Genomic DNA, 23,706 nt, shown 5'->3' with positions numbered 1-23,706 from the left:
TGCAAGCAAGCCTTGTGTATTTCAGCAAAATTAAGCATGAGGAAATTTGTGTCCATGCAATGTTTGATATACCATAAAAATTCTTTCAAATAACATTTTATAAGAAAACTATTTGTCAGTGAAGAGGCAAGACACAATGAACACTTTACATCTTGTAGGAGTTCATTGATATGAACAGTGGCATTATGACCAGTGACTCACCTTAGAGTAGGTTACTCATAGATTTCCAAACGAGCTAGTGTTTCATGGTGCTGTACAAATAAAAAGTTGTGGGGAGCATATGAAATATCTGTATTAAACTCCACTGCATTAAGTTATCCAATGCATGAAAAATGATCCAGATGCATTTAAAATAAATGCATATTACGATATCACATATAGTATTATAAAATTATTACTTATGTGCACAGTCCTGATATCTATAGACATGGCACCATGAAGAAAGCCTGGTTCCTAAGCGTTTTTATAGATACTTGATAGTGATACAGTTTGCTGTCAGTCAGATCGTAATGTCCCATCAACTTTGGTACATTCAGTGCAAAATATTTTTGGGAGTTTTTTACTCTTATAAAAATAAAAGGCTTTTTTTTTTTCCTTTGATAGTGCTCAAAGAATAAACACTAGCAGAATGTCTGTCCAAGCATGGAAAGTGACAAAAACAGAAAGAGCATTTTTGTTTGTTTCCTGTGTACACTCTAAGAAACGTAATACAATGAGCCTATAAAAATAAACAGAAGTCGCTGTGTTAGGATTTTTTTTCCTGATATGCTGCGATAAATTTCTAGTTTCTTCTTAAAATAGTTTCCATGCAGTACAAACCATAAAATCAGTCTGATTTTATGAAGTTATTAAGTTCATTTAACAGCTCATCTTTTGTCATATACAGCACTGGCAAACACATTTCCACAAACCTCCTTAATGCAAGCCATTGTTATTGCATCCTTTCTTACTGACTTTCCTTCCAATTCACTTCTGTCACAGGAACTTGAATTCTATGGTGCACACCATGCAGGCACTCGTAGTCTTAGGTACAGCAAATACTGAATATGCTGTTATAACATATGGCATAAAGTAATGTACCTTCATGAATAGTCTTAAAAAAAAAAAGTATATCGTATGATTTTTCGCTAATTTACTGAGTAGGTGGGGGCCTGAATGATTTCACATTTTGACTTGAATTTTCTATTCAGCAACTCTGGTGAAATCCAGTTTTCAGGTACATGTCAGTTTTGCAGTAGTCAGGTTGATCACAACACAGGATCACACATTTCTTGTTTGCTCAGAAAATAAAACATAACAAGTTTGGCCAACCTGAAAAAGTGTGGATTGCAAGACTTGTTTTTCCCTGCACGTCAGGCACACTCTAGATTCACTGCAGAGAATTCTGCCACTATCGCAACGCTTTATAATTGCTTCATAAGCTCTTTCATGGAACCTCATTATTTGAATTGCATCATAAAACAATTTTCCTCTAGGAAATCCAATACAAACGTTCATTCATTCTTTGAGAAGGCAGATCCACAAAAGTCCAAAGAGCCGGGCACTGTGGTTTGTGCATCACTCAAGTCCAAAAGTACTTGTCTCTTCAACTGCTGTCAACAGTTTTTCATATAGCATAGAGAATGATGGATAAGGGGGAAGGTCCAGACGATTGAAACAAGTGTGAGCCCTGAGGGGAAATAAAGAGGAGGTAGAGAAGTACATTATTTAAAAAGTTCAAAAGAAAATATGCAGACTGATACATGCATGCATATAGATGGCCAGATGGTATTCTTTCAGAAGACTGTTCTTCTGTCAAATGATGTTTTCCAACTGAACAAGTAGTAAGGTTTAATGCACTTTTTTTCTAATTAAAATAACCAGTAAGGAGCATGTATGAAGGCCTTTAGAAACACAATGACAGCTCAGGAGGCATGCGATAAATTTTATCCATTAAATGTGCAGGAGAAGAGAATGATATAACATGGTACAAATCAAGCAGTCTGTTCTGAAACCTTGGCTTTAAATGGATCTTAAGAAAAGTAATTTATTTTTCTGTATTGATGATATTTGAATACTGTATTTGTAATCATAAACAGTCCATTTCAGTATGATGAATATGCATAAGTTATTAGATTTGATGAAAGATTAAGAAATATGCAAGATATACAAGGAAACAATCCCATAGTAATAAAGAACAGACAAATTGGATGCTCTTCCTCGTACATTTCCTCAGCACACAGATCATGTTGCTGGGAAGTTACTGCTTGTGCTGATTTACACTGTGTGTGTATCTGGCCCTGCAAGTCAATGACCTTTAGAATACTACTTTTTGTAATTACACAAAACTATGCAAGTAGCTATAACATACCATCCTGTTTTCTGAAGAGGAAAACCACGTGGTTTATTTCTCAGTTTCCAAAGTCCATCTGCCTCAGTTTTCTGAGGCTTTGAACTGACTCTTGAAACCTCTTCCAGGGAATGAAAAGGGAGATGACAAAAGTTTCTTCTTTTAGTAGAACGAGTGTCCTTGCCTGGCTTCAGTGTAGGCTAAGGAAGATACTTTCTAAAGCACCATAGTGGATGAGCCTGCTCTACTGAAATAGATAGAGCTTTTAATGTGGTATGTTCTTGAGGAAGAAATGATAGGAAGGAAAGCTGGAGGAAGTATCTTTCCCACTTTGAAGATTTATACTAAAAATTGAATTTTGCACCCCTAAATACAGTATGCTTGAAAGTACACTCGTAGTATGTACTGTATAGTGGAGAGAGCATTTCCCCAGCCTGTACTCCAGGAGCCTGGTAAAAATTCTTCCACTCTGCCACCCCACTAAGGCTCTTGAAGGAAGGCTTTCTCTGTACTTCTGTTTTGCCTTTCCAAAATTCTTACCAAGTAACAGAGTAAACTATTATTGCCTTCATTATTATGATGATGATTTAAATAGAAATTTCCATTTAGAAGAAAGAGGCTGATTTACACCCAGCAGCAAATGGGCAACTGGAGCACAGTGTCTGGAAGGGCTCAGTGACTGCTCGGGTTCAGTGAAGATTGTGGAAGAGTCTTAGGCAATTCACAGCCTAACCACATGCTTCTGCTGCTTGGGGCTGACAACCACTCATTAGAAGTATGGATCATGCTGTGTGGGCTGTAAAACCACAACTTATAAAAGACACAGTATATAATTAGTGAGGGATTCATTACAAGCTGGTTTAATAGTAATTTGGCATATTATCTACATTTATTAAGAGAATTGAGTTTTATCTTAATTTTAAGGGCAATTTTAAAAACATAATCACCTACTTTGGAAAACCAAGTCATTAAAGAAGACAAAAACTTAAGATCTTGGCCTACTGAGGGAATGTATGCCTTTCTCACCCTCACAAGAAAATTTTAAGCCTCCAGGAGGAAAGGTTTTTCTTCTCTGGACAGCATTTTCCCATTCCAACATACCAAATCATGTGGACACTAATTGTTCATCTTCTTGGACTCACATTTGATGACATAAGGAAAAATACCTTGGTTCCTGAAGTCTAAATTTCCAGTTAATCTCCACTTCATTACATTTTGAACGGTATTACAGCAGTAAAATAGAGTGACTTAGGGTAAAGTCCAGCAGCAAGATGCATGCTATTTGCATGTGAATCATTGCATGCATTACCATTAGCTCCTATCTGTACAGCAATGAAAGCTACCTGGAGCACAACCAACTTCTCAGCAAGGAAGTGAACTGAAAGAATAACAGTCCCCCTGTTGATTTAGTCTGATATACAACACAACGTGAAAGAAAGGAATAGAAGTGGCATCAGGGATAGCAATAGTTAAGCCAAACTCATAAAAATCAGCCTTTTCAGGGCCTTTCACATGCTACTGACTTACTACTGTAAAAGACAGTGATATCAGCTAAGCAACCTGATGTGTCTCACAGAAATCTCACTCTTGATTCAGCACAACTGATTACACAGCAATCAGAACAGTGTAAACTCCATATCAAATTAATATGTTTGTTTATATTCAGAGACATTTAAACCACAATCACAAACCTACATAACTATATTAGTTGCCTTCTGTGCCTCAAAATCAAGAAGAAGAAATAGGGACAGGTGTTTTTGTGTGTTTTTAAGCTGTGCAGTAGTTATTTTAGAAACAGGAAAAAAAAAGCAAAATCCACTGACTTGTTGAATCCTAGCTTTTACCACACTCATGCCAAGCATTATCAGATTTTACAAGCACTCCCACTGAAATTAAAAGAGCGATTTACAAACTGTAACACTGCCACAAGTGAGTGATGGTGCCTGAACACAAATGCTTTAGTTATCTGAGAATCAGCAAGAGTCAGAGAGTCCTAGGGCAGCATTCTCATCAGATCCAGCAATGTGTTTACACACAGGACTTGTTTGGAAAACTGAAAGTTTGCTATTCAGGATCGCTGTTAACAATGTCTTACTTTCCAGCCAGTACTACTTGGTGTTTGCACAGTAAGCCTTTGAAGCTGGTGAGACTTGGGCTGAAGCTAGACTGTACACAGGAACTAGATATTTTAAAATGCAAATACAGCTTTCTGCTTAGGGCTTAGTCCATTTAAGTGTAAACATGGAAGATCAGTTATTTTTTATGAGGTCGAAGTTCCACATATGAATGCCAGGAATTGCCAACTCACAACAACTGTAGATGTTTGTCATACACAGTTGTTTATTTTAACAAGCACTGTAGCATTGGGTTACTTGAGCTTTCACATTTGTGAAAGTATGTTAAAAGCTATCTACAGAGACAGAAATCAAATGTTTCCTAAACAAGGGAATCATAAATTAAAACTGAAGTGCATGATTCTCCTAAATGCGAAGAGCTGGCATTTCCCCCTTACTTGCTGAACTGAATATGGTAGTTTATATTCTCTACACATTTCTCCATGTTGCTCTACAAGAAGTAGTTTTATTCTGCAGTTTATGACAGTCAGGGCTCTGCACAATTTTTTCAGAGGACATTCTGAGCATCCTGTTCAGGCAAGTCCTGACCTTTTCCACACTGCAAGCTGTGCTTGTTAGCACCAGGAATTTCAGTATTAGAGAACATGCAGATAGGCTTCCACAATCCACTTTCTTACTTAAACTTAAAACAAATGATTAGATTTAGGTCAGAAATAATTGAAAAAGAAAATCAAAGCTTTTTCTTTTTTAAACAGAATCAAAACTAGCCCATAGGTCATTCATAACAAAGTAGGCTTATCTGACTACAAGGTATCATTAAGCCTCTGAAAGATATTATTTAGTTTGAAATATCCATTTCCAGAATTTGCTTATCTTGTACCATAAGGTGGCAAGATGGCTTTGTTTAAAGGCTACCTGCTATGTCTGTGGATTTCACACTGTTGTTTCTGTTTCTTTGACTTTCTCAGTGTGGTTCAAATGGCAGCCTGCAGGCCGGAGAGAACCCAAGAGATGTCCCTGCCTCTGACATTAAGCTGGAGAAAGCAGCTAAGGGTTGCTGGTCAGAGAAACTCTCCATGTGTTGTACAACCAGTTTGTGCCTAAAACTAGGCTCTGAATGCAAGTTATTCCTGAGGAATCTGTTTAGGAGGAATGGGCTTAGATTTAGGTTGAATTTCTTCCATGGATCACTCCAGTCCAAAGCTACTACCACAAATTACAAGAAGCAGACTAAAAGCTGAGATGTGGCTAATCAGTTAGTTCACCTACATTTTACATGTTAACTGTATTTCTAACAGCTGTTAACTCATTCTAGAGACTGCAGAATTCCAGAACTGGATGAAAGGGAAACTTCCGGAAACGTATCAGCTTCCTCACAATATGGAAAAGGCTGGAACCTGCAATTTTATTTATTTATTTATTGTCAATGAAGTGCTCATGCTAGAAGGGGTTTCTTGTATCAGTCAAATGTCATTATTCTAGTCCTGGTATTGTTACCATTAAGCTTTGAAAACAACTCTCTTTTTCTGTCTTTACAAAATCAAACAATTAAAAAAGCAACTTTTTTTCGCATCCTACTTTTTTTTTCTTATCCTACTCCTCCAAACATGTCACTACCCAATTTAAATGCTGCTTCTTGTCTTCAAGGCCTTGCACAACTCAAATCCTGCTTGCATCTTGGACTCTCATACTCTTAAGTCAAACAACCCTTTACTCAAAATACACCTTTTCTGCAATTCGCAGCTTGCTTCTTCCAGACTTGCACACAGTTTTGGTATCAAATTATAAAAATTACACAACTAAACTCTACTTTAAAGGCTATGTGAATCCCATTCTAGAAGTTTGGCATTGGCTTTCACTCAGACATTGTCACAGGTGCTACTTTATTTTCATTTGCATTAACCTTGCTCCTAAATGATGAACAGCACCTTCAGCAAGTAAATACTTGCAGATTTAATCAAAATGTAACAAAATCAAGTTTAGATGTCGTTAATCATTCTAATATCATTTTCCATTAAAGTAAGCATTGACATATAGATGTCAGCCTCACACAGTCAGTTACACTGCCGTGTCCATCTTATGAGAAAAAAAAATGAGTTCAAAGAAAAATGCACGCATCAGACAGTGGAACAGTGAGGACGTAAATTTCCAAGTAAGGCAAAGTATATTCGCATATTCACTTAAAACTTGATTATGTTTCTCAAACGGCTTATCTGCTGTTCTAGTAACTAATATTCCAATGTACCTCTAGTATTAACATCACTAATGTGATTTTTACACACAGTTGTACCTTGGAAGAGCAGTGATCTTCCCCCACTTCTCCACACAGAACCTTCTTGGACCATTGCTCCCTCTTAGAGAGGCAAATCCTTCGTAAGGTATGCTGGATGTGCCTGTAACAAACTGCCAGCAAAAACAAAGCATCAAGGGTACTGGATGCAGATGGTGCAGGTTAGGAATTTATTTATATCAGCATACTCACTGCAGTTCAAATGCTTACGTGAAAATATTTGTAAAATAAGTAAATTTGTGACACACAAGTAATAGATGCTACTTTAAATGTACGATAAAGGAAAACATGCTGTTTCCTAATAGGGCTCTAGAACAGACAGGTTCCCAGAATAATTTCCTTCAAAGCATTCTCTTTGAAAGCCATAATATGAGAAATTATGCTACCTAAGTACTGTAGAATAAAACACCATTAATATCAAGTTATTTCAGCTTAGGCCTAAGTCATTTTTTCCTTCTGTTTTTATTCTGTATGAAGAGTAACTAAGAAAATGGTAATCATATAGGATAATGGCTTTGTGTAAGGCCTTTTTGGTCATGTGGATTTCAATATTGCAGCAATGAATACTATAAGAAAAGGACTAAATTCTGAAGCAAAGTACTTAAATAGATAAAGAAAATCCTTCATCCTACTCATGGGTAATTCAATGATCCAATGTAAATTCTGATTTGATAAGTGCTCAAACACATGGTATGGTTTGGGGTGTGGGGTTGTTTCTTTACAGTTATAATGGAGATAACCTGTATTTCATAAAATTTAACTCCATAGTAAGCCCACATGTATTCCTCTGTTGAAAGGAGTTTGTCCTTCATTAGCAAAATTCTGCAGGCTGACTTAGTGAAAATTGAATCGGACTAATTTTCAGGTTTTCATCATCATCTTCTAATTTGAAGTACTTCATCTTCCATCTAAGCTCTTTCATAAGCTGTACAAATATTATAATTTCTACCAAATAGCAAAACCAATTACAGTTTTTTAGTTTTAGTAGTCTTTATGCTTTACTGTCTTCACTAGTCTAAAACACTAGTAAAGGATTATTGACATCAGATACTTTATCTTAAACTTATTTTTTACATTAGAAAACTATAAAAATATAGACCGTGAGCTTTAGTCACTTAAAATTTTTCTGAGTCTCTTGAGGTTATTCAGGTTACTCCCATTAGCCATCATCATTGTTTTTGGCTATCATACACCTAGGCAGAACTATTTTAGCATCTAATTTTAGTGATGCAAACTATTTCTACACACAACCTACCTGCAAAAGTCTTAGTCGTTGCTCGTTGTTGAACCTTTCCACAGCAGCCCAGAACCACCGAATTACGATGTGGTTGTCATGATAACCTGTTAAAACAAGAAGAGCCTTTATACCTTTAGTATTATAAAAGTGGTTGAGAGAACAGTTAATAAATCTTTCCTAATTTGGCCCTAGCCACTGTAATGCCATATTTCTTATCAAATTGCAGCGAAAGGCAGGAGCTGAGAGAGAACTCCTCCTGAAATAATTACAAATCTTAGAGAATTAATTTACTGTGACAAAAAAAAAATAAATCTCTTTTGTAAGCATGTCTTGCACTATTCCATCACTAATAGGAAAGCCAATTCTTGAAGTATTCCAGTGCTCTGCTCTTTATGTATTTAAAAGTGCAGTGTTTCTCTTGAAGGAATTCCCAAATCTCCCATCATTTTTAACAGTTCTTAACTAGCAGCCTGCAGTCGCTGGGATTACTTCTGATTTCCTATCTTCTTTGAGAGTGGAAAAGAGGTAATGAATGTTTACCATTTCCATTTATCCCCAGTGTCTTGGTGGTACTCTACTAGTGTGCTAGTGAGTACAGTACCTTCTGCGGAGAAGAGTGCTTTTTGATGCTGTCCAGACAAAAAGAGGTAGGGGAAAATTCCAACGTAGCAAACTAAGATGGACAAAATATCTTCTCCTAAAGCAAACTTAGCCAGAGAAATGCAGAATATACTAAAGATGTATCGCACAGGATGATACATTAGAAACCTAGAAACTGGGTAATTTCAGGTCCCCCAACACTGTCAATGAACAAATAAAAACAGAACTTACCTCCTCTATATTCTGTATTATTTCTCCAGTCACTCAAGTCAATTTCTGCTGTTCCAGCTATAACCAGTTCCAGTTCTCTTGCATCAAATACAGACACAAGCCTTGCATCAACCACCTGTGAAAGGAAAGAAAAAAGGCTTGTCTCTTACTAAGACACTTATCTTTATAAGACATTTGTCTCACAAATAGAAAGAATTAAATGTTTTCTTTTTAAAGGCAAATACACGGACCTAATTTCTTACGCTGCAGTTCCATTCAGTTGCATTGGAGGACCACAGAGTTTGGGACAGAAATTTATTGGCAAATATTGAAGTATTTCAGGACAAATTAAGTTCAATACATCCAATTTAGTTGTTCATGATAAGACAGGTGAGAGAGAAACACCTTGAAATACACTCACATGTGCAATGCTGAGTATGGCATGCACTCAGAACCTCAAAGGCCCAAAGCAGAGACAAACTGGTCACTTTAGCAAGCATTCACTGCTAATCATACAAATAACGATCAAAAGTATTATAACCACAGCATTTAAGTCAATGACTAACACTGATTTTTGCACACACAGATATCTGTAAGGACACTTCTATTTGTATATGATGCTTTTTGTGATTGTGTACTCAGTAAATAGGAGAGAAATATTTTGGGGAGATAAAGGAAGAAATGAAATTTCAGCTGGAATTTTTTTTTTCTTTTTACCTCATAAAAACCACGAACTAGGCTTTCCGTTTGTTGTACAACTCCTCTCTCAATTCTCCATTTTACCATTCTTTCTATATATTCTTTCTTGTTCTTTTCAGTGACTGGAATGTTGGCTCCTCCTGGCTTTAATTCCCGTTCTGTGATCTTAGAGGAAAATGACCAAGTGACAATATAGCATTATAAAGACAAAATAAATAATTATAATGATTTAAACTTCTAAGTTGAAGTAATTCCTCAAAAGCACTAGCCAAGATTGACTTTAGCAAATTGGAATATGTGAAACAAGGGAACATAAAACACATCTTTTTGGATTAAATTACATTTAGTCCAAAGTAAGAGGAATAAACTGAAAGGAAAAAATGATCTTCACAAAAATTAAAGTAGTAAAGTTGCTGAAGTATTGTAACAGCAAAGGTGTTGTGATACCTTTGAATGATAACTCTACTGCAAATAAATTTAGGGAAACCACCTCCAACAAAACAATCTGAAATTTTTATGTTTCAGACAGTTTCAAGAAAATCTCCTTAACCAGAAATTCATGTTTGACAGGTTACAAATGATAACTACTCCTGAGAGTTCAACGTTTTCATCAACTAGAATTTTACAAAACCAAGTTCAAATTAGCATGGAATGACAGTCATTTTTCTGTCCAAGTGAATGTTTATCTAGCAGTAGAATACACAGAGGAAAGGAAAGGAAATAAAGAATATTGCACACCTGCCCAAAAACTTCTTCATTTACGGTAAATGTGAGGTCTAGGATATCATGTATATCATTGTCTTTCATCCACTGCAAACTCTGGTGAAACTCCTCATCAAGATATTCCAGGTCACTCAGGTCACAGAGTCTAACATAAACAAGAAAAAGATACATAAATACAGCTGATAGCAGTAGTGTGTGCTCAGTAACCAAACTCAGAACAGTACTGCGAAATAGACTGAGATTAATGAGAGCTAAGAGAAAAATCAACAGAATAAAGAAGATACCATTTCAAATCTCTCTTTATTGGCTTAACAATAGCAGTTAATGTATAAGTAAAACTGGTTTTGTTCATGTACAAAAATCCAAAATTTATTAACTTGCTTTTCAGGCTTACGGTGAGTCTGTCCCATGTTTTCTGAAAATACATAGATTGAAGAGAGAAAAATTTCAAATCATAAAAGAAATAAGTTTTTAACAACAGAAAACTACTGTCCTTTTTGCTTATGGTCCTACACTGCCACCTCTCATCTCTTTACTGTGCAAAGAAGTCTGTTCACATAGCCTGCTTAGCATAGGAATATCTTTTTTTTTTCCTTAAAGAAAAAAAAGTTTTTGCCATATTTCTCCATACCTGGTCCTTCTTTTACAAATTCAGTCTGTAAGCCAACTGCCCATTGCCAACTTTTAACAGTTTCTTCTCCAAAATTTGAACACGTGAGCTGCTAAAAATGTTCAATACTGGGTTGGTAGTTTCTGCCATTCTCCTTAACTCTGGGTAATATCATGTTATGTGAAACAGGACACTGGGACTAATCACTAAGCAAGCTGCTTTTCAGCTGCAGGGTTCCCTGCCTGCTCCCATTCTTGGGCATGTATAAAGTCAGCAAGTAGTCCTGTACTTCTGTTGGACACTCTAAGTGTAGTTGAAGTGGCATCCTGCAGTAACAGTCCATACATCAAGGCTGATGGATTTGGCACAATGCCCCATCTGCAGAGATAGTCCGGATGGCTCAAAAGCAAAGATCACGAGCTGAGATGGAGAAATTGCATATACTACACTACATACAAAGGCAGCCACACGATCATCCACCATCATCTTTAACTTAACTGTTCAAAGAACCACCAACTTAAACCATTGATTTAACATGGCAGCCACCCAATATTAGTATTTATTAAAGTCAATCTAGGACAAGTCCTCATCCTTACTAGGTCTTAGCACTTAGGTACTTTAAAAACATACATGCAACAGGAATGGATGAATTAACTCCTCACTATTAGAATGCATGTTTTAAAGAAAAAAATATCCTTCCAGACTTCTCAATAACAGCTTTCAAATTGAGGACAAAAATGAAGCGCCTGAAGTTCATTAGGTCTTAACTTCCAGACATGCTGAGCAAGTGCAGCTCTCATTGTTTCAGCCAGAACAGCAGCAGTAGTTCTGAAAATCAAGTCTGAAGCATATCAAAGTAAAACTCCTCAAAATGGTGATTGCCAGCAATCAGAGAATGCGGGTCTTGCAGTCTAGGTTATGAAGTGATTCATATCCTACCCTATGAGTCATTACAAGACAAATTAATAACATCACTAGTATCTGAAATAAAACCACAGCACGTCATTCAACTAGCTCAAATGTAAGATTTTGTAGAAGAAAGCTGATAACATTGCTAAAAAAACATGAGGTTTTCATACAGATCAGCAGGAAATCAGTAAGAAGAACATCCCAAGTTATTAGGTAACTGGCTAATACCATAAGCAGCAACAAGTAAGGTTTTAAAAAATGATGGATTAAAATGAAATGACTGCATAATTTATTGGTACACAAAATGGCATCATCTGTGGGGAAGGAACCAAACAGAAAAGGAGACAGAACAATTCCACTCACATTCGGAGAAGGGCTTTATAAAAGGGTCGTGTAAAGAAGGCATCCAGCAAATATTGATGTATCAGAGCAAGACCAAGGATTCGACCACTAAACCTGAACCTAGAAGAGAAAGAGTTACAATCACTATACTGAGACTGTGGTTTGTACACTGCTCTGTCATCAAAACTTACTTATACTTCCAAACAGCATTTTAAAATGAGACTGCTATATCTAAATTGTGGTGTTAGGTGTTTTTTTTTTTTTTGTAGTTGTTGTTTTTAAATTCTTTTATTTTTGTTTCTTTTACATTCTCACTAGGGCACAGAAAAAATACAAGTCCGCTGAGTATGGAAAATCCCTCAGATACCTAAGTTGCACCTTCTCAGAAATGTCAAATCTGTATTTAACCCAATCAACCTTTGCAATGCTATGCTCTTTTTAAAAGCATATCTTCCAAAATAATAGCCACTATTTATTTTCTTCAGACACCCCATATAGAATTAACTTGTTTTTGTGTCACTGCAAAGCTGAAGGTCCTCCCCTCCTAACCCTTTCTCCCAGCCTGGCACTTGTTGCTGTGTTCCTTTTCTGTTTACAGTGGCTCCTTACTTTTTTTTAAACAACAACAACAACAACAACAACAAACCACATGTAACTTAGTGCTCTCCAGCTCCACGTCAAAGCAATCTAAATGATCTTCAATCCCCTGGTGGCATGGTGGAGAAGAGTTTGATAGATTTCAGATCAGATTGCAGCAACTTTGTAACATTAAGGGTCTTTGCAAATATGCCCCTGAGAATAAAGATCCATTGTGAAAAAACCTCTACATCTCTGGAACTAGATTTTAGTGCTCCTAATGTTTACGAAATCATTTTTCTTAATCTTTCTGTTTATGCATCCTCAGCCACATTTCACCTGGAAAGATTAGGGCTTTACTGTACCTGCCTGTATACAGGCTTTGCAAGATGAGGATGCAATGCACAGAGCCTTCTCCTTCCATGCATAACTGCTTGTCACAGCTACTTTTTCTGAATTCCCCTTGAGGCTGTACAAGAGCAGTGATGTCACTGGCACCAGCACTGCCCAAAAGAGAGGGATCATGCCTCCCTCACCCCAGACAAGGTCTCTGGTCCCACACTGTGGAAGCCAGGGATGAATACAAAGTGCTGGCAGAAGCTTCACAGCACCAAAGGTTCTTTCTCCCCTTTTTGCCATATTGTTCTGCTTTTCTGGGACAACACAAACCATTTATTGCTGCAGTATTGGAATTCAACATGTAGGTTGATTCAACTAACTGAACATAGCCAACATTTAATTTTCTATTCATTTTTAAAACTAGTAATGAGATTTCCCTCAGATATTCACTCTCCACAACTGGTTTCCAGTAAATAAGAGACTAGTTCATATCTGTTGTGCACAGATGAGCAGGTACCATTCCACTCTTACTGTAATCTAACTACTTACACAGCACAATTCTCCATTCACAGAAAACCTTTATCAGCTTTTGGAGATGCCATGGTTTAGATGATGAGAAAATGATTTAAATTGGCTAATAATTGTGAAAATGGCATTAAAAAAATCCTTGCCAACTATTTTAGAACTGTGTGTGTATGTACAGACTTTTGCTTAAGAGCTATGCAACCACCAGTCTTTTTTCTCCCCTATAATTAAGATACCTCCATAGATCTGCTTCCAGTAGATACGTGTTGTTGTTAGTGTGTCCGTCCCCCCCCCCCCAACTAAGGAGACCTCATGCTTTTTAGGAAGTCCCAAAATTATATACAGTAACACCTATTTGAAAACTCCCTTAATCTACTTAGTTGACAAAAAGCCAATGTATCATGCACTTTTTTTTAATGCACGAGGAGTTAATATTACTTTCATGAAATGACTGTCTGCTAATGTACAAGAAATATAGAGTTGTGCTGTGAGATAATCCCATGACACCCATTCCAAATCACACTTTTGCTGACCTTGTGAGAAATAAGATCATTTAAAACCACCACAAGAGAAAACAAAATGAAGAAATGCTGAAGAAATGCAATTATTTTGTTGCTGGATAAAAAGATAAAATTATGTTTTATATGTCTGAGCAAACATGAAGCGTTCTCTGTAAGTGGGAACAGCAGAAAACAATCTGAAAACAAAGAAAGAGAAATAATTCTTACCACTCATGGTGATTGTCTACAAAAGCAGACATGGGACTTATTTGTACTGTATAGGTATCGTTGGCTGAATATTCAAACAAACCATAATATGGATTGAAGAGCTCTCTAGATACCAGGAAAAAAAACTCTCTTGAAGGTCCACTGTAGTCCAACCTTTAAAGAGAAATTTGACATTACTATAAAGTGTTTATTGTGTGCAAAGGAACACTTTCTCAAGTTTACATTCCTTACACTACATTTTCCATTAACATTTCCTAAGATTTTAACCAGAATCCTTATCCTGCAGATTGCTTAATGCCAAGGGATGTGAAGTCCTTGTGGGGATCTTCTGAAATGGAATGGCTTGGAGGACTGGAATGAAATGCTCTACGCAGACTGCCTTCATCAAAATTTTTGGCTCCAGCTGTAATGGTCTTTTGCCATGGGAATATAACCAAATAAATGGAGGAGGGGAGGGGAGACGAGGAAAGTGTCTGAGAGGAGAGGGAAGAAACATGAAAAGATCCAGCATTAGACCAATCTGCATTGGACAAATTAAGAATGAAAATGAAAAATGGTCATATTTTGTCTGTGCAGACGTACAACAACAGGACAGTTTGAAGGGCAATATTTCTGTTTTTCCTAGCAATATAACCTGAGATTACTTAAGTGATTTATCTTTCTTGGTCTAAATTTTCTTGTCTGTCTTCCAAAGTTGAGTGCATTTAAATGTCTTTTGGAGAGTGTATTTCCTTTGGTTTTTTGCTATTTCAAGATTCCAGTACTAATGAACAAGGAATCTAAATAACCCCTTCTTCCTGAATCATAAACAAACTCATTGCTGACAAAGCACTAACACTGAGTTTTGACATTATGCTGCAGGTCACCAGTGAAATGAGTTGAGTACAAAGTTAATGCTTTGGTAGAGGTAGAAAACTAGAGATTTTCCTGTGTGGAGCAGAGTTTACTATAATCTTAACAAATATATATCGAAATGCTTCTTCTTCTATAGCTTGAAGATTTCATGCTTAACTTTTATGAAGGTCTTGCTTTAGTACTACAACAATGCACAGCCAAAAGTATCGCAGAGAAGGTCAGCTTTTACATAGGACTCCTGCAACTAAGGTTTTGGCTCGTGAACTTTTCAAGAAGACAGACACAGATGAGAGTGGTTTGTAAGGATGAAGTTGTCAGGCAAGTAGAAGTTAGGTACCATTATCAAGTTGAGGACAAAGCCTCTTTCTTCAGTTGAAGGAAAAATATTTTCCCTTCAGTCATTTGGAAGCACTTAGCTTCTGCTAAGCTTCAGAAGTGAAGTACTGAAACAGATTCTTACCCTGGCAAGAAGGACAGATTCCATCCTCAAACTGCAGAAAAAATAACAGTTTGATATCATGGACAACTGTTAGATCTTAATCTTGGCACAAATACCAGATCAAGAAAAGGGTCATCTGGAAGAGTCTTGCAAACTTCTGGGATAATTAGATTCACTATGAAATCTGAAGATGGAACAGAAACTGTGTGCTTGACTATCAGCCATTGCACACAGCTCCTTTTGTACACAGTGTTATTGTGAGTCATGTTAAATAAATCAATCATGAGAGTCCTGCACTGTCAGTCAGATTTATCCCACAATTAAAGGCTTGGCACAAGGGTGAGAAAACTTCATACAAGAGGTATGCAACCACACAACAGCTGCAACTGTGGGGCATTTGGGTACTCAGGAGCAGAGCAATATGTTATTGGCAACATGACTCATGTCTCCTGAGAAGCACCACTAATACTTCAGCTTTACCACTCTAAAATGCAAACCAGCTTCTGCTAATATTAAATGGAACTTAGGGAAAGTAACTTTAAAGAATCATATTCTTTGCATCAAAATTTTCTTCGCTTTCACTACATGAAGCATGAATGTAAAAAACACTAAACTAGCATCACAGTCACAACTGTAGAAATTGAAGAGACTGACATTGTGAGACTTACAATAAAAGTTGTATGAATGGCAATAAACATGACTGAATTACCCCACTTACTAACATACAAATATACAATATATACATATTAGTAAGTACATAAAAAAAAAAAAGTTACTCAAAGAGTTTTAATCTGTGAGGATTTAATTTCCCTTACTTTAAGTCTTACATCGAGACTTTACCAAGAGGCAAAGCAATGCAACAGTGAAATTCCAATGAACTGTCTTAAAAAAGAAGCAAATAGGAAACAATTTGCCTCCAGTATTCCTCCTCTCCTCCACCCTGACCTGTCTTTCTACACCTAGCCAAATGAATAGTTTGATGTGATACGTATCCTTGCACCATCTCTGATGAAACAATACTGTTTGCACATATCCTTTCTTCATTCAAAACAGATTTGTAAACAGAGAATTGACATCATTTTAATTTGACTTTGCTCTTAATTAACTCATTCTTTCCCATTAGGAGAAAGTCTTGTGTAAAGCTGGATATAATGGCAACAGTATGTGTCACCTCCATTTCCAGGTCACTCTTCATCTTGCTGTACTGAGTGATGAAATGCAAAAGTCTGACGTCTGATGAAAGGAGACAGTTTATCTGGATCAATCTCTATCTCAGGTATGATTTTCAAAATTTCCCTTTCATTTTTAAATCTGAGTCGAGGTTGTAGCTGTGAAAGTAAAGTCTGGTAGGGCTGCGTAAGACAGGCCTTGTTCCTGCATCCCCACCCTGCTCCGTCAATATAGTGTAATCTCATCCTGCACCAGCCTTGTCATTCCAGTTCTGAGCTTTTCCTCAGACAGCATAGCAACATTATTTATATGAACATGCCCATACTTGGCTCTCAGCTGTCAACATTTTTTATTTTAAGACTTCACTAGGTCCTTATTAAGACTAAGCACTTCAGGGTAAACTTTAAATAAACAACAGTATTTAGGGTTTTCAAAGACAAGTTAACTTTATCTAATCTTGTATGAGATGTTTCTATTACAATTTAGGTGTTTTAAAGACTCACACATCACACGGCAGTAACACACGCTACAGGATTCCAAGAGCTGTGTGCTGCAGTTTCCTAAATATCAAGGAATAAAGTTTTGAATGTATTTACAAATACATTCATGAAATGTATCCATAACAATATCTGTGCCTAATGCAAAAAGCTTTAAGACCTGACAAAGGGGACACAAAACAAGAGAGACAAAATAGGCCAATAGTGCGTTGTTCCAGTTTCACTTGCAAAGAAAATCTAACCACATCTTGCCTTGTACGGCACATCTGACAATCTATAAGACATCAGACTTTCCTGAGACACAGACTGAGCATTCTCTGAAATTACTTTGAAATGTCAGCAATATCTGTGTTTATTTGACAACTGGCAACAGCCTAATTGCTTTTATTTGTGATGCAGGCCCTGGCCTAGAGAGACAGTGAGTACCTCCTGCAGCTCTGAGGGCCTTCCGCTCCCCACGAGCTAGGGATTAAGCATCTAGCTTATTCTGGAAGCATCCCCCATCCAACAAATGGCAGCTGTCTTTTAACAAGCACTAGAGATATACTGTCAGCACTGACAGAAAAGAAATATGAATAACATGAGAAAGCCGTTTGTTTTTCTCTTTGTTTTCCCAGCAACACTCTGAAACACACACTGACTACTGTGAAAATTCACACAAACACATGTATTACTTCTGCAAAGGCAGGATGCATTACATTTCACAAGGCCTAAAAAAAATAATCTTGAACAGCTGTATGTTCTAGGCTTATGTATGTGGCATTTCCTGACCGCAATCCTTCCTCTTTTCACTCTAGACCACAAAAAGTTTGGTGAAACAGCACAGCTGCAAGACAGAGTTTTGAGATCACATTTACTTCCCTGTTCTACTCACCCTTCTTCCCCAACAAATGTGACATAGAGCTTATTTCTCTGCAGGTCTTTTCTTGAGTAACCCATAATCTGGTTGAAGGCATCTTCTAGCAAGTGATCTCGCCTGATGATTAATCTGAAGAGCAAAATAATTTCGAAACAGCAATTCATGAACATGAGCCACACTTGGAAACATTTATTTACACTACAAGGTAACAGGGTGACTTATTAGAGCACTGATACCTATTTTTGCTGGATAATTTGATCCAGATCAGGCAGCTTCTGTCTGTTAGATCCCTGAAGCATCTGACTTTATATTTCAGTAAAATGTCTCTTGTACAGAGATGTGTCATTTTAATTTTTCTACTCTCTTTCCTCCTTACATTACGGCCACAATGGGAAAGATCCTGAAGTAAGCATTTTCATTAAGTCTAAAATCCTTTTGTAAGGCTGGGCCTTTAAATCTGTCTTGTTGTAAGCAAGAATCTAACCTTTTATGTAGAAATCAATCTCTTAACAAGGCAAAAGATGGAGTTGTGTGAAAGTCACTGAATGATAACTCCAGAACTGAACATCCCTACGTTATCCCCAGCATAGGTGTGATGGGACAAGTTTAGAAGCAATTTCAATTATTCCTCCAAAATCAGACTGAGGCATCACATGTAAAAACATACCATACCTTTCAACAGAAAAATGGTGAGAGTAAGGAAACATCATAAAGATCTGAAATAAGAGGTGAAAGAATCCTACTTAAACATTTCATCTTTTGTCAAAAAAAAAGTGTTTAATTAGTTTCCTGAAACTTGGCTTGCCTTATATTCAAATAGTGCCTTACGCATGTGTTTGATCAGTCAGTCAGACCGAAGGTGGGAGCTGCGCCCCACACAGAGGCAGCTTGCCCCTCCACACATCATGTTGCAAAGCCCTTACTGGCCTTACTGCTTGTGCAGTGATCAGTCTGTGGTTGCAGGGTGCTATCCTGCAGAGGACATAGAAGTGGAAAGGAGGAAGCCAGGAACTTGCATGGTACCTGTGCAATAAGAAGACCCAGGCAGCAGGCAAAATGTGCTGGGGTCCTGGTTTGAAAAAAAGGAGCAGGTCAGTGTATGCCTGGGAAAGGAACTCAGGGAAAACTTCTGTTTGAAGCCAGGCTGTCTTTCGACTTAAAAAATCCACGGAGTGAAGGCAAATAGGTCAGGTAAAAAAGGGTGCAAGAAATGTAATAGATCTTACAGGTAGCATCTTTACCAGCAATTTGCCCATGTATTCACAACAAAACCTTTATAGGTTAAGCTTTAACTTTTATGATTTAATTACATTATGGGACAATAATGTTCAATCCCTGCCTCTTAGGATTGTCTGAACAACATGATTTGAACTCTGTTTCAGTTGTGGAAAATTTTTATCAAGGTCATACAAACCAAGTCTGGGCTCTGCACAAATTCCTGCAAAACATGAGGAGTGACTGGCTGGGGAAAAAGCATCCCTTATTCTAAGAGAAAAAAAATGTTTAAAAGGGTTCTAGTGCCTCATGGTTAAGGGAGACAACTAGAGCAATGATTTGCTTGGGAGGAAATGTACTTTCTCATTACAGTTGATTTTGATTTGCCTAAACTATGCGAGTTTTTACCTGGCACAAGACGTGGTAATTAAAAAAATTATGAAGGTATCTTTGATGAAGATTCTTAACATAACAGTATGTAATCACAATTGCCAAATACATGAAGCAGGAGAGACTTCATTCTAAGCACTCCAGCAGTCAGAGTGCTAAACTTAAAAATATTAACAGTTTTTAAGGTGATCCTTCAAATGTAATATTTAATTTTATGAGCCCTCTTTAAAGAGCTCATAAAAGAGGACCTCTTTATTAAAGAGGACCACAATATCAACACAGGCAAGGATATACAAAAGATAAGAACATCTGCTTTTTTTCAACAGAAAAAAGCAGAAGAAAATTTTATTATTTATATCACAGCAACTGCTAAAATAGAGGAGTTCAGATGCCTCCTGTTCTGCACGCCTTTTCAAAAAGCGCTTTTTGCCACTGTTTTAGTAGTATTGTTCATATGACAATACAATTGTTGGAAATATGGAAAAGAAGAGCTTAGAACTCGCTGTATCCTCTGCTATTAATCACATGCTGGCACTAAGTCTTTTATCACAGGCTTTATATTTCCAGAAGTGCGAAGGTAACCGTAACATCTACATTCCTTCTAAAGGGAAGAAGCTTGTAGACATGCAAGACAAGGCAAACTGCCTGAGAAATTAATCCATTTTCATGAGATTCTTCAACGTACTTCAATTTCCCTGGGCCTTGTCCATATCCTTTAGTCTCCAACTTCCTGTAAAAGTTCCTCAGCTTGGCTTCAAAATCTCTTTTGTAAGGAGCAGGAGCTCGGGCATTGGCACGCTGAGTACCTGCAGGAAGCAATAAACAAAGAATGAGCTGTAGTGACATGAATTGATTAATATCCCATGCCTTACCGAAAAGACTCTAACAGCATGGGATGTGTTTGGTTTAGTCACCTTTATAAATGAGTAAATGCTGTGTATCTTCAAATCTGCTCTGCATCCAAGACTTTCTGGTTGCTCATTTCCAATAGTATCATGTTTCTAAAGCACGCCATAAAAGTGCAAATCCAGGTGAATGTAAAAGATTGATCAACTGGAAAGACTTAATTTTGTTTGCCACAGACACTTTACACCTAACCTTTAAAACAGTTCATGCTCATGAACTTGCTCATAAGTGTTCTGCTCTGTTCTGTTTTTAATGTTCTCAGGAAAAACAAGACCTCAGAAATAAAGTATAAATACTGTCCTCTGCTGTTCCCCAGTTGAATATACCAAGCTGAAAAAGGAAGACTTCTGGAAATTCCCCAGTGGAAGTTTTCCCTTGGGAAAGTACAAGGAAGAATGGTAAAGGTACTAGTTTTAAGCTTGTGGAACTTTTCATTTGTAACTGCAAGAACACACATGAAGATCTAAGTGAATTTCTCTTTGAGAATGTGTTTTTGAGGGTCAGTTTCTTAAAACTAGGGAGATCTGCATGCCAAAAAATTACATAGCCCCCACATCTGTGCGTGCAAGTCCAGTATATGCAAATCAAGTGTTCAGTCTGGTCTGTTCTGAATATTACAACTATTAGAACTTGAAACTTCCACTGCCTCCCTGGATAAATTACTTCAATTGATTTAATTGCAAGAAAGCATGCCAGAAAGGCAGTTAACTCTAGCCCTGTGACTTTCATCTTCTCACCCCTACTTTTACATTAAGAAATTACTTCCCTGTGTGAGTGTGTAGGCATCTCCCCCTCAAAAACCCAGAGGATATTAAAAAATTTCTCATGCCTTACAGTAAACATAGGTTTCTAACTACTTATCTGTAACTGGGTATCATCTAACAGGTCCATAATACACAGGAGATACAGTTTAGAAAAACGTATTTTAAATGTGTTTTAAATTGTATCAGTTCCTTACATGAGTTTTCTTTTGTCTTCCTGTATGAAACTAAGCCAATACAGAAACATTTCTTGCTCTTAAGGGTGATGGCATGATAAGGTAAAATTTCAGGCTATAAGAGAGAGAGAACATGCACCCTCACATGGACACATGAACAGGGGAAAAGCCAGCAGCTTGCTGAGCCACAGCCTATGTGGGTCTGAGAAAAAGGTAACAAGTACATCCTGCGGAAGTGGCTGCTGGAAGAAGCTGCAGTCATTCTCTTTGCAGAAACCAGAGAGGGAGAAGGAGTGAGATCAGTATTTACACTGAGTGCCATTCACCGGTGTTTAAAAGACCTATCTGACAAGAAAGACACTTGGCACTTGTTCTAAGTTCACAGTGACATGCAGGAGGACTAGCAAGTGTCAAGGAATCCTCGGAGCTCCAACGGGAACATGCAGAACCCCTCTGGAAAAACAAATCATGGTCATTGATTAATCTACAGTGGTTATCCTATTTTACTGAGAGCACTGAGGGTTTTGAATCGTATGCTTTCTCAGCTGAATTCTCTAGAAAACTTACAGAAATTTGAAACTGTAAACAGCCTTTTAATTATTGGCTTTTTCCCCCTACTTTGTTTATTCCACTTTGGGTCAAAGTAGGTACAAAATGTAGTCACCAAAAAATGCAACCAAAGCTTACTTTCATCTTAACCCTTGAGGGAAGTTTTTGCTAAGAAATACCACAGAATATAAATCTGGTAACGCATTACTTCATGGCTCAGAAATCAGCAGTATATTATTCTGTCAGCACATGACAAGTTCTCATTGCAAATCAGATGCATATGCCAAGAAATTCCTGGGCAATTATAGTGATTACTTCCGCCTTGGGAACAAAAGATGTTGGTGGAAGAGCTAAAAAATGCAGGTGATGTGATAATCACATTTGATTTTCAAAGAGATTATATTCTAAAAAGAGCAGCTTCATGACTATTCATCTTTCCCAAAAGAGAAAGTACAACTGATTGTGACTGATCTAAACAATGGATCCTTAACATGAAACCTCTTGCAGTGCAGCAAAGCCAGTTTAGCTGATGAAAAAACAGAACCTCCATAGAAGTCATGGGCCATTTATAATTTCTGGTAAAAAAAAAAAAAAAAAGACATAGAACTTTATTTGTACACCAACACAAACATGCGGACTCCCAGGCAAACAGGGAGATTCAATGGTCACTGTATCTTTTTCTCTGCAATAGCATAGAGACTAGAATTTTGAGAAGAATGGGACTAAAGCCATCACTGTTCATTCTTTATTGTGTGCTACTTCTTTGAGGAATAGACAAGAGTATCACATGTTATAGATTAAACACATTTTGAAATACTCTGTTGGACTGAAGCCCTGCCCAGCATGCTTTGGTGCATGTACTAATAGCAAACAAATTACAACTCTGAAAGCCAAAAATGTTTTTACTCATAAGAGACTGCCAGGTTTGTAGTTGGAAGTAAGATGCATACAAACAGATTCTTCCTTTCTTTGCAATGAAGAAATGGAACTGGGAAACAGTTCTAGCTAAACCATTTATGTACCTAAAGCATCAATTTTGCACTGCAGAATGCCATAAGATCATTAGTATCTTAGGATACTTTCTCTGAATACGTCCTACAGAGGTCCTATGCCCAGTAGAAGGACGAACTGCCACTCAGGACATACTTATGAATGTTTTCAGTCTGGCTGCCTGAAAAGGCATATCTTTTTGTCCTGATGATTGTAGACCAGGAAATACCCATGAAAAGCACAATACCTCTTCTGATAAAATGTTCATACTGTCTGGAACTACCCAGGATTGGTTGCATCCCAAAGGTTCTCATTTATCTATGTTTTTGTTCTCTAATTTGTAGAAATCACTCTAAGCCACATCTGATATACCTTCCTGAGAACACTAAGAATCGTGACATTCATGAACTTCATTACTGTACTTAGCCTTCAAAGGTCAGGTGAAACTTGCCACATTTGATATAATTTAATCAGCAACATAATTAGTTAAAACATGAAAAATCAACTTCCTTCCACTCTGACGTGTATTTTCAGCCACAAGATGCTCTCATTTGAACTCATCTTGAGACACAACAAACTGGCTTTACGTAAATTCATTATCACTTACTGCCCCACAAACAGCAACATTTTAATGTAAACTTACTAGATCTCGTATTTTTAATTCATCGAGATCGTCAAGATTTGAAGGCATCAAGATCCTGGCATTA

At 37.2% G+C, this 23,706-nt stretch overlaps 1 protein-coding gene across 15 annotated transcripts in view; it reads right to left on the bottom strand.

Annotated features, from left to right (window-relative positions):
* HECW2 (HECT, C2 and WW domain containing E3 ubiquitin protein ligase 2) overlaps positions 1-23,706 on the bottom strand; it is a 181,584-nt gene continuing 157,878 nt past the window's right edge. For all 15 annotated transcript variants that reach the window (XM_050711418.1, XM_035536957.2, XM_035536958.2 and 12 more), the window contains 10 exons: positions 20,303-20,423; positions 18,028-18,141; positions 14,193-14,345; positions 12,046-12,144; positions 10,179-10,308; positions 9,459-9,605; positions 8,763-8,877; positions 7,950-8,035; positions 6,695-6,807; positions 1-1,669 (listed from right to left, as the gene is read on the bottom strand). In XM_050711418.1, the coding sequence (XP_050567375.1) occupies positions 1,558-1,669; positions 6,695-6,807; positions 7,950-8,035; positions 8,763-8,877; positions 9,459-9,605; positions 10,179-10,308; positions 12,046-12,144; positions 14,193-14,345; positions 18,028-18,141; positions 20,303-20,423 (1,190 nt within the window). In that variant the 3' untranslated portion in view covers positions 1-1,557. The remainder of the gene's footprint in view (positions 1,670-6,694; positions 6,808-7,949; positions 8,036-8,762; positions 8,878-9,458; positions 9,606-10,178; positions 10,309-12,045; positions 12,145-14,192; positions 14,346-18,027; positions 18,142-20,302; positions 20,424-23,706) is intronic.

Source organism: Cygnus atratus, chromosome 6 (genome assembly GCF_013377495.2).
Source record: "Cygnus atratus isolate AKBS03 ecotype Queensland, Australia chromosome 6, CAtr_DNAZoo_HiC_assembly, whole genome shotgun sequence".
NCBI classification, from domain to species: domain Eukaryota; kingdom Metazoa; phylum Chordata; class Aves; order Anseriformes; family Anatidae; genus Cygnus; species Cygnus atratus.
This window is presented reverse-complemented; position numbering and strand designations above follow the sequence as displayed.